The 12,087-nt window shown below is 37.5% G+C and overlaps 1 protein-coding gene across 1 annotated transcript in view; it reads right to left on the bottom strand.

The window, feature by feature from the left end:
* ADAMTS19 (ADAM metallopeptidase with thrombospondin type 1 motif 19) overlaps positions 1 to 12,087 on the bottom strand; it is a 226,830-nt gene that overhangs the window by 33,384 nt on the left and 181,359 nt on the right. The window contains exon 18 of the mRNA XM_033096500.1: positions 8,045 to 8,198. Within this exon, the coding sequence (XP_032952391.1) occupies positions 8,045 to 8,198 (154 nt within the window). The remainder of the gene's footprint in view (positions 1 to 8,044; positions 8,199 to 12,087) is intronic.

Genomic DNA, 12,087 nt, shown 5'->3' with positions numbered 1-12,087 from the left:
TATTATATTAAATACATTTTTAATTAATTTATATTTATTGAATTAACAAGGGGTAGCAGGCAAGCGAATCAAAAGTTAATATACTTTAATGAGGATGAAGGCCTTTCCTCTGAGCATTTCTTAGAGATACATAATATACTGGTTATTTTGTAAGCATATACATTTTTTAAACTTGAACAACTTCCAAAATCATGTCATGCCATTTATTTCTTAGCCATTCTGTTTTATTTCTATGATTTTTTTTTCCCTCAGGGTTTTGGCTTAATATTAAAATGACTATTTTGTTTATTTCAATGAGAAAGTTTTAATTTTGTATTATTCCCAACACCCAATATATAATCCAAACTGATCTTGTCATTTCCATGCACAAATATTTTAATGGGATCTCATCACTTTCAAGTTAAATGTAACATGAGTGCCATCATAACACAAAAGAACCTTCATGAACTAGCTTCCTTCTATTTTTCTGGTCAAATCATTTCCCACAGCTTGATTCTCATATTTTATACCCTGGTAATAAACATTCTCGCTAATCCCAGTACCTTTGCCCCTATGCAGATCGCTGGAAGCCTTTCTACATCTCCCCATATCACTCTGTATAGTGACTTTTTTTTATTATCTGACCACTATGAGACGGACAACGAATTCTCTAAAAGCAGAAAGCACTCATCTTTGGACCACCCAGCAACAGTAAGTGCACAGTCAGTATTGGTGAAGGAATCAATGAGTGAAACATAAGCATATACTAATTCAAGCCCCAAATGCTCTCTGTATGAAGAGGTTCATCTCAATACAGTATTTCCTAAAATGGTGAAAAATCGTCTGCAAATTAAATGACTAATTATGAGGAATAGTTATCTACAGCAAATCCAGTTAATGAGTTATCATTTAGTTATTCAAGTTTATGAATAGTTTACATTAATACAAACGTGTTCCCATTAATTTAAGTAAAGAAAATAGGATACAAAATTGTCTTAAATATTACTGAAGTAAAATAATGTAAAGTTATGTAGATTTCAGGTGTGCAATTCTGTAATACATCATCTGTATATCACATTGTGTGTTCACCACCCAGAGTCAGTTCTCCTTCCATCACCATATATTTGATCCCCTTTACCCTCATCTACCACCACCCCACCACCCTTACCCTCTGGTAACCACTAAACTATTGTCTATAACTTTGCTAACAACTGTCATCCCAATAAACTTTAATCAATAAAGTAAAATAAAATAATGCAAAGAAACATCGATTTTGATGTATTTTCTTTGGCTAATAACATTTATTTTGGTACATGCAAAGTGCCTTTAAAATGGAAAAAGAAACAAAGTGCACCCTAGAAAAGACACAGGCATTTGTATACGGAGATGTGACCTGAACTTGATCCCAAAGGCTAGGAGGTCTCCCTGGAATCTGGCCATGAACAAGGATATCACGATTCAAGGCTAAATAGCATGAGAGTGGTAGCTGGCAGGATTTGGACCAATCTGAAGAATGTGGAATGTTGGCTTATTTTTTCCCCCTTTAAATTGTATCTACTTAGACTTCTTAAAAATATGTTCACCTCTTCACTTATTTCAAAAGACGTTACTGCATTTTGGGGTCTTCATTTCAGGTGTTAGTTCACTAATTCACCCACAGGATCATAATAAATCTTAGCGAATGCAGTTACTACATGCAGTGTGTATGGAATGCTGATTCCATGCACAACCCTCAGGTATTATGGGATGATCACATCTCTAATACCTCTGAAGACCAAGATCACTTAAAACAGGTCTTTTAGGTCAAAAAGAACTTTATCCACTGACCCACACTTCAGAGGTGCCAAAATAAACTTGAAACATTCCTTCAGGGATTTTTTTAGATGTTTTAGAACACCAAGGCAAAGTAAACATTTCTTTCACAAATACATTTTCAGCTGTTTGAAAATAAAAGGACTGATTTCAATGGCTAATGCTAAAATTAAAAACAATGATATATCTACTCAAATTTTTCTAGAATTATCATTAGAATTTGAAAAGATGGTGAAAAGAAGTGTATATATGTTAAACTTTGGAAATATTTACTTGAGACCACCAGCATCCATTACGTATTTTAAAATAATATTTCTTCTAAAAGAAGGGATTTTTACATCTTAGGATTTTCATATCTTGTAATAACTACGTAGTATTAATAAATTAATAGAAATGCATAATAAATTAACTTGAATTTGGTTATTTTATAATTTAGTTGGAGAAACTAATGTAAAAGATCATTATAATACAAATTTAGCTACATGACACTAGGCATTTTTTTTAAATTTCTTTTTCCCACTTATTGCTGGCAATCTAATGTCTTACAATAGAATTCAAAAAGCAACTTATGTCAAACAATGAAATTTTATACTGCCTTGTGATACTTTATTTGCTCTTGCTTAATATTTTCCTGTGAAGTAGACTAGTGCTATTATTCCTCTTTTCTGGTGAAGATAAATTTTGCATAAATCTGTTTCCAATGTTCTGTGCTTTGAACTTACTCTCATTTAATTCATGAATATGCTGAAAGATTACAAAGCTCTTTCTGGCTATAAAATCGACAGTGCTAAGTCAGAAATGATGAGAGTCTGAAATCCTGTCCATCCACTTTATTTATGAACTGCAAAGGAAAATAATATCCAAAAGCCCAGAAATATTTTGGCACTGAAATGAATATGCGCCCTATTAACATATCAGAGATAATTGAAAACTGTTGACTGAACACAATGGAACAGCTTTGAGAAGGAAGGTCTACTCAAGCACAAATCAGATAGAGGCTGTGTATAACTAGGGCTATTTTTCAAAACAAGCCATTTGAAATGAAAATAAGAACACATCTAAACTCTTAAAAATTTTAATGTTATTTTTTTATTAAATTTATTGGGGTGACATTGGTTAATAAGACTATGCAAGTTTCTAATGTACAGTACTGTAATACACCATCTGTATGTTGGTGTGTTCACCACCCAAAGTCTAGTCTCCTTCCATCATCAGGTACTTGACCCTGCTTTCCCTCTTCTACCCACCCCTGCCTGCCCCCCCAACCACCATTCTGTTGCCTGTGTCCATGAGGGTTTTTGTTTGCTTGTTTGTTTGTTGCTTTCTGTTTTATAGCCCACATATGAGTGAAATTGTATGGTTCTTGTCCTTTACTGTCTGGTTTTAACAGATTATAATAAAACCTGTCTTCCAATCCAAAGAAAACCTATATAATCTCTAAGGCATTTGACCTATTTTGTGGGAATCACTTTAAGCCTCCTGAGATGCTCTTGAAGGAAGTATATGGGGAGGAGGAAAAGAAACTTGAACTCAAGAATCCTGGATTCTAATCCTGGCTCCACCACAATGGGCACATGACCTTGGTAAGTTACTCTCTTCGCCTTTCAATTTCATTGTTAACAATTAAGCTATGCTTAATATCAAAAAGCCCTCTAACTCTATAACTAAAAGACTTGTTTAGTGAATTTCTATTCCTTAAGGTTTGGCAATTGGCAAAACATATTTTAGGTTGTAAAATAAAGGTGATTTGGGGGAAAAAAAATTTAACCCTAATAATTTGTTTATTCAAACTGAAGACTGACAAGTTCTGAATGCTTATTTCTGATGCAGCTTTTATTAGACTATGATTATAGAAGGAAAAAAGTGAGGATAATAAAATTCGCTGAGGAAACATTTTCCCGTCTAGAATTTCAAATGTAAACAGATAGTAAGGACTGCCTGTCAGTGCTCTAACAGAAACCATCAACCTTTCCATCACTCCACTCCCCCACAACCCGCCATTGGATGGGGGCTGGTCATTCTTTTCTGAATTATCATACAGAGAACATTCTAACCATACAGATTTTCATTTCAAATATGCTTGTTCCTACTTGGGTTTTTGTTTTTTGTTTGGATAGAGGATATAAAGCAGAAGCCCATAAGTGAAGTGGGCTCTGGCATCGGTGAAGAGCGCTTGGAGCAGGGGAACAGGAGTGGGTGTATCTAGCAAGACAGGAGGTTAGAGGATGCTGAGTCCATGGCAATTGTGTGGCCCTGGGAGACACTTGGCCAATGAACATTGTATTGTGGCACGCATGACCGATAACAGTTTCTAAATTGCAAGAATGACTTGAAATCCCTTTGTTGTCATTCTTCTATATCCTTGGGGGCAAACTGTGTCATCTCCTTCTCCTGTCACCAGCTGTCTTTGCTCCGGTAGCCCCAGAGGGCCAGGCGCTCTGGGAGTCAGAGAACCCCAGAGCTCAGAGCTCTGACAAAAGCTGCTCCCTCCTCCCTCCACACCCCCAGATGTGCCTGGTACCTTTTTTCTCTCCCTTGAAGACACTCTCTTGCTTTCCCCACAGCCTCCAGTGCGTGGCCATTTGCTTGCTGACTGCCCTGCACCTTTGGATCTGGAGGCAGCGTGGGTATCTGTGCTCCTCCCTGTCACCTCGAGCCCCTTCTCCCTTTCTTCTTCCTAAACCTCCAGCTATGGTTCCAACTATGCCACCCATTTCCCCGCTTACTCTACTCAAACACCAACCGCAGGGCCACTCCCTCTCTTTACTTTGATTTCAGCTGCTGCATTATTGTTATATTTTCTATGACTACTCCTCGCACAATTTTTGCAATTACGATGTCTATTGCAATGATTCTTCTACCACAGAGGCCTCTCCCCATCCCAGAGATCTTGCCTTTCACTTTACTTAGGCCACCAACCCCCCTGGTCTTGTTATTACCAATAACTAGAACCCCTCCATAGTCTCAGCTCTATTTTCTGCCACCATCTCTTGTATTTCCAGTCCTCTCTCTTTGATACCCTGAATCTAAAAGTTCTTTGACTCGACCAGGCCCTGTAAGCCAACAGTCCTCCCACCTTTTCACTGTCTTTCAAGTCCCTCATGCCTTAACTTTCCTCTTTATGCAACTAAATCCCATGGCCAACCATTTTCCACTCCTTGCAAACAACCTCGGGTCGGTCTTGCTCTCTTTTCATCTTATTACACTCACCTGGCAATTCCCAAACTTAGTGCAGAAACACATCTGCATGGTATACACAGCTAGAGGGTAACATACATTATAATGATTGGTGTCTGACTAAATTCATGACCAGTAACTTCAAGTGGACAATCAGTGCTACCACACAATTAAAAATCCATGTTGCATTCATTCTCTCATTCTCTTAAGTGACGTCTTTTCAAATTTCCAATGTCTCCTTTTCCCCTCCCCTCTCAGCAAGGTGGCCTTTCCTGATGAAATGATGCAACCAGAAGAGTACCAGCATAAGTTCACAAAGACTGTCTTTTCTCCTGCTATTAGTGATGGACTGTCCATATTTCTACTCCATTCCATCGCATCTTGTCGACTCAAGGATATCACTCCAGCCATTTTTTGCTCTCTCTTTTGCATCACTTGTTTTCTGTTCTATTCTAGAAAATGAAGACTGGTAAATAATCACATGTTATTTCCCCCATTAAAAACAACAAACTCTTTGGTTCATATTCTCCTCCGATTACTGCCACACTTCTCTGTTTTCTTCTTTCAGCAACATTTCCTGAGTTACCTGAAGTCCTTCCCCGATTCATTACATGCTATTTTTCTCTTGTATCCACTCCACTTAGTCTTTTGAACCAAATACTTCATTAAAGTTCATTTCAACAGGGTCATCATTGACCACTTTGTTTCAAATATAACAAATGTATTTTAAAATAGAATACATATATTTAGATATAACAGTCAATTCTCAGTCTACAGTTTTGACTTTTTAGCAGCTACGATATAGATGTATATTCTCTTCCTTTTTCCTGTTAAATTTTATTTATTTATTTATTTTTATTAAGTTTATTGGGGTAACATGGTTAATAAAATTATATAGGTTTCAAGTGTGCATTTCTACAATACATCATCTGTATATTGCATCATTCTCTTCTAATACGTTCTCACTTGCCTTACAGGAAACCATTCTCATCTGCCTGTTTTTTCACCTATGTTGTTGGCTACTCATTTCAACCTGCTTTGCTGGTCCCTTCTCATCTCTCTGAACTCAAAAAGATATAGTATCCCAAGGCTCAATCCTCCAACAGCTTCTCTCCCTTTTCAAAATCTCGCTCCTTATGTGACTTCATAGCATTGAATATATCACCCATATATTGTATATTACTAGCCTAATCTTTTCTCCTGACCCCAGATTTATATATCCAACTGCTTACTTGACTTCATACTTAGAAATCCAATGGGTATCTCAAATCGATGCTAAAACTCACACTCTCCCCTAATCCTGCTACGCCACAGGCTTTCCTACGGAAGCCAGTAGTAACCTTATTGCCAAAACCATCACAAGTCATCTTTGTCATCCCTCTTTCTCTCACACTCCACGTCCAGACTATCAGCATGTTTGATTACTTCCACCTGCAAAATATATACTCGTACAGAACCCGACCACTTCCGCCTACCTGCATCGCCACCACCATGGTCAAACTACTATCATCTCTTTCCTGGATTATTGTAATAACCCCCTGACTGATCTCTCTGCTTCCACCGTTTCCTTCATTCCATCTACTCTCAACTCAGAAACAGAAATAACTGTTAAAAACATAAGCCAGAATAAGTCACTCCTCTATTCGAGCACTCCAAAGGCATCTCACATCACTCAGAGTAAAGAAAGGACACACTAGCATTCCTGCTACCCCTTGAGCATGCCAGCTCTACTGGTGCCTCGGGGCCTTTGCATGGAGCTCTTTGTCCCCAGCTACCCTGATAGCTGGAGCCCGTTCATATCCACTTCGGATTTTTAAACCAAATCTTCTCATTGAGGCCTTGTCTGACTATCGCATTCTGCACCTACCCCTCCCATCTTCACATCCCCTATTTACTTCCCTCTCTTGTTTAATTTTTATCCAGAGTACTTATCAAAATTTGATACTATACTGTACTACTTATGTCCGTGTATAATTTGTTTCCCTTTTCCCCAAACACTCTCTTTCACATGCTCGTCTTTCATGCACCTTTACCAACTCCTCCTGCAGCAAATTTAGTCTAGTGGAGCAATAGTTTCTTTGCCTAGGAAACGAAGTTGATGTTCTGCTTCTTTGCACAAACCAGTTTATATTATATAGATAATTATGTATATATTATACTTGCGTATAATTTAACAAAATATTTCCTTTTAGCCCTAGAAAGCATCTGTTACTACAGAGCAGCGGGGAATTTGTAAATGAGAACTGAACTACCGTGCTGCCGACACACAGGATACGAACAGAAGTTGGGAGTCTCAAGACTGGGCCTCTTGCCTTGGCCTGACTGTGAACTGGTTCTGCAGGCAACTGACTTAAGCTGTGGTACTCAGCTGTCTCATCAGTAGGATTACGTGACTTCCTACTTTCACATTTTACGCTGAAGTAATTTTGGTTTTTTGCCTCCTCAACTTCTAATATGAAAACAAAAATAAATCTTTGAGTGAGAGTTCAGGATACTTCTATATGTATTGAAAGTAGTGATATACTCTAAAACAAATCAAAATAAAGGAATCTGGGGAAATTAAATTATTTTCTTCATATGCTTTATACATATTTAACTTAACTATGCAGACAACACGGAAGAAAACTCAATACTCCTCTCTCCCAGCACCTTGGCCCTCATTTCAGGTCTGCAACTCCTGTGGGCAGATATACTTTGGAATGTAGAACTTTTAAGATTTTATAAAAATAAAAAAGTAAAATATAAAAAGTGAATATAAAAGTACATGTATATGACATAACAACCAGTAGGGTAGCTAGGGCAGCCCCCATCAGCAAATACATTAATACTTACGCAAAGTAATATTAACTGAGATAGGTTAACAACTCTCAATAGCCTTTCTTCAATTCATGTCAGATTTTGCCACAAAATCGTTCAGGTGTTTAGCCACTAATTGTACGACAAAAAAACATTCAGTTTCCAGTTCTTTCAGTATTTTGGAATTCAAGATAAGGGCTTGAAGATCTGTCTTGATTATCCATGGTTAATCAGGAGACAATTACTCTTTTGGAAAGATAAATATTGGAAAATCCTTTACCTCCTCCACACGTGGCATCGCAGTCTTCCCAGCCCGTGTGTGTCCACATGAAAAGGGGATCTGGGGCTTTAGAGCTCTGATTCTCTGGAGGAGGGTCTGACGGAATGGTGTATTCATAGTGAAGACCGTAACTCTGGTCTTGAAACAGCAGAACCTACAATATAATACACAAAAGTGATCACAGCCTATGGGTCCAAGGAGAGCGTGTTCAATGTGAAGTATGAAACTCAGGCTATTGATAACCTCCAACGCTTATTGCAAGGTGTGCGTGCTTCCTTAATACATTGTAGAAATGTGACATTATTGCTCAACTGTTGACACTGTCATATTTCTGAAAAGATTGAAGTTCCTCTTACCTCTGAGGTAAAGACATCATTGAAGAAAAGTCCACATGGATGAGGTCAGAGATACCAGATCATTTTCTTTTAAGTCAATGGATTAGACAGTTTGCCAAAGCGTGGCACGTATACAAGATGACGTAAGTAGGGGGACACGAATATGTGTCCTATCTAACATTAAGAGTAAGCTACAATCTAATGTCAAATGTAGCTTTCCTGTTCTTCTAAAACAGGAAGATCCAGAAAGTCCCTGGATCAAAAGAGGAAGAGGATAAAAGACTTTGGGATTCATTTTACTCCATAAGGGCAGAGAACTTCTAAGCCAATGGAGGGCACGAATTTTATTCCATGATGCATACAGTCAACTTTTAATTTTGGCAAGGTTGCTACTTTTCCATTTGTAGCAAAGATCACTTCCTTCAAAAAGAAACTTATGTGAAAATGAACTTTTTAATAAATATTAACTTAACGGTACAGTTATGTACACATATGTAAAAAGTGCAATAAAGCATAAAGGGTATATAAGAATAACTGAATTTGGGGCCACGCGGGACATAAGCAGGGGTCCTGTCCACTTTGTTCTCCCCTAGTATCCTGTGCCAAGCTCAAAACTGGTCATCATGGGCAATCATACATATTTTAAATGAAAGAAATATAGCTGAAATATACTCATTTTAAATAAAAGAATAAGAGTATATGTTTCTTTAGAAACACATTTGCACAAAATGACCAAACAACTCCAAGGGACGTAGCACGTCTATGAATCTGAGGATTTATGATAGCGATCTATATAACATAACGTGATACATAAAAACGTATATATCTAAACTTTAAATTATATTAAATTATTAGGGAACTTTATTCAATATTTAAACTGTATCGAGGTAGATGTAATAATAGACAATTCAGAGTAAACACTCCATGGGAAAAAATTTAAAGGAGCCGAAGGTTAATATTCTTTACTTCTTTTTTCAAATTCTGTTCAATATATCAACAGAAATACTAAGAAATATTTTAATATGTGGATTGGGGAACTAGCATGATGGCATTATAAGTCAACTATGTCAGCAATAAAAATGACAGTTTTTAAATTCACATGTACATAACATACTGGGTACTAATTCTAAGTACATCACAGCGTTAATTTTGACTTGAAGTATCTCATTTGATGTTGCCAGTAATAAGTGACTTTCAGCTAAATTAGCTGAGAGCAAGAGAGAGAAAGAGAGAGGGGAGAGAGAAAGAGAGAGACAGAGAGAGAGAGAGAGAGATTGACGTACCCTATTTATGGACATAACCGAATACCACATAGTTTTTAAATTGAAGAAATGAACATATAAATAAGTTATTTGCCAACTTATTTAACTCAATGAAAATGTGTCTATTTTTCCCAAAAAACTACCTTTTCATTGACAGAACTTTAGATTGTCCTTGAGTAAATAATGCCATTTAAAATAGAGACATGGGCTACACCACCATTAGCTCTCTCTGAAACCATGTGAAGTTGGCAGCGTGCTTTTGCCAGAAGGAAAGTGTGACCGTGTTACAGCTGAGGGGTACAGACTGCAGCATGGCAGCGGGAGGTATTGCTTTTGCGAATGCAGTGCTGGCTTTCGATCTGTAATAGTCATTAAAGAAAAATATCTTAGAAGTGCAGTTTCCCTTGGATTACTGAATAAATCCAGGTCACACAGATGCCTTCTTTTAGACATAGTTCACTGACTTTAATTATGTTTCATGCTTCCAGGAAAAACCTTGGTAATTACTAGTCAGATTAAGGACTCTGCAGCAAGGAAACTCCCCCTGCCCAACACTGAGGTCTCACATAAACTGTTTTAAGATTTTGCATTAGAGGTTCAGTAAAAGAGCTTCGATTTAATTCCATAAAAAATTAATTAATTAAAATGTAGGTAACATTCAGATTTCTTGCAATCCGATCGTTAAAAATGTTTGTTGTTGGGAATGTTGCTATTCCGGGGTGAGTACTTCGTAAGGTATGTAAATGTCTAATCACTGTGTTGTGTATCTGAAACTAATATAATTTCGTACGTCAACTGTAAGTGAAAATGAAATTTAAAAAAATAAGTGACCCAATCATGGAATGAGCCAGATATTGGTCATACAATGTTTGTTTAGTCATTTTTTTCCCCCTCTCTCCAGATGGCACGGGGCACAGAGTGGAATTTCCAATTCGAATGAAATAATAGAATCTGAAGGAATTGTGGGGAGATGAACAAATAATTATTCAAAGTATACATACATTGGTGATCCAAGGTTGTCTGGTATAAAGAGCATTCTACCGGGAGAGGCAGCATAGAAGATTAATTAACACCTGGTTTATTCACGGCTAAATAACTTATTGGGATTACTGTACACATTACTTATCCTTCCTCATGCTTAGTTGTTTTTTTCAATCAGTAAAATGGAGTATATTACACAGGGTTATTGGGAGGATTGAATGCTGTAATGAACATAAAGCACTTTAGGACAACGTCTGACTCGTAGTTCTTAATGAATGGTGGTCATTATCATCATCGTCGTCGTCAACAAGATATGGAACAGAGGGTCCCCATGCATCTCTCCTTGCTCCTTTTATCCCTGTTGGTAAAATTTATCGATTGCAGTTCTAGAAAAGATTATTACTTGAAATGTGGTCCATGGACCAGCAGAGGTGGTGTCACCTAGGAGCTGGTTAGAAATGCAGATCTCAGGGCCGGCCCCAGAGCAAAGGAATCAGAGAATGCCTTTTAACAAGAACCCTGGGTGCTTTGCAGGCACTTTAAAGTCGGAAAAGCAAATGGGCCAATATGTGATTTGAACCTCTGGCTCCTAGACCAGCAACACAGATGTCTCCAATTGAAGACAAATTCAACTTAAATTGTGTGGAGATATTAAATAATGTGGCATACCACACTCCAAATAAAGAGTCAGTTGATCGTGTTTTAGAGTTGTTTTTATGTGTGGACTTAAAGAGGTGTTGAAGTGTCTGAATTTTAGACTTTGTCACTAGGATGGAAAACATGCCAGCTCTGCAGTCAGCCCTCTGGCTCCTGAGCCGTTAGCATGGACTGCAATGATCAAGGTCAAAAAGGGCATTTGAACCTGCCATGAGCTTGGGCACAGAGCGCCACTGTCCTGTTTCTTTTACTCCAAACTCTGTCCTGCCTCATATCTCATCATTTATTACATAGTAAAGAAACTTATCCCAAACATCCCAAATTTCATAATTCTTTTCAGGGATCAATTAACCTAGTAAGAAAACACAACAGGGTAAATGGAAGCACTGCTAGATATAGTTACCAAATCTTTTCCCCAAAAAACAGTACCATTTTATCAAAGGCATTTTATAGATTCAGACAATGCCCACTTCGTGGATATATAAAATGCTATGATTTACTATAGTATGGCACTCTTTTCACAGACATCCACTCTCGTTAGCACCAGTATGCTTTTCAGAAAAAGAGGTTCCCTATTGCCTGTAATTCACCTCTACTTTGAGCCTGGAATCCCTAAAAAAAATCTCATTCCTTTTGTAATAGTTTCCATTTTTATATATCACGATTTAAAACACATTTGAAAAAAATCCCTAAACACCCATATAATTTTAAACGTCTAGCTGACACTTCAGATTTGGAACAAAGATTAGAGAAGGCACAGTGGCACTGTCCTTTGCCACAGGGAGCTGATTACGCAATGTTATCGACT

The sequence above is a fragment of the Rhinolophus ferrumequinum genome, chromosome 24 (assembly GCF_004115265.2).
Source record: "Rhinolophus ferrumequinum isolate MPI-CBG mRhiFer1 chromosome 24, mRhiFer1_v1.p, whole genome shotgun sequence".
Taxonomy (NCBI): Eukaryota; Metazoa; Chordata; class Mammalia; order Chiroptera; family Rhinolophidae; genus Rhinolophus; species Rhinolophus ferrumequinum.
The sequence above is the reverse complement of the archived record's forward strand: the minus strand, read 5'-3'. Positions and strand labels throughout refer to the sequence as shown.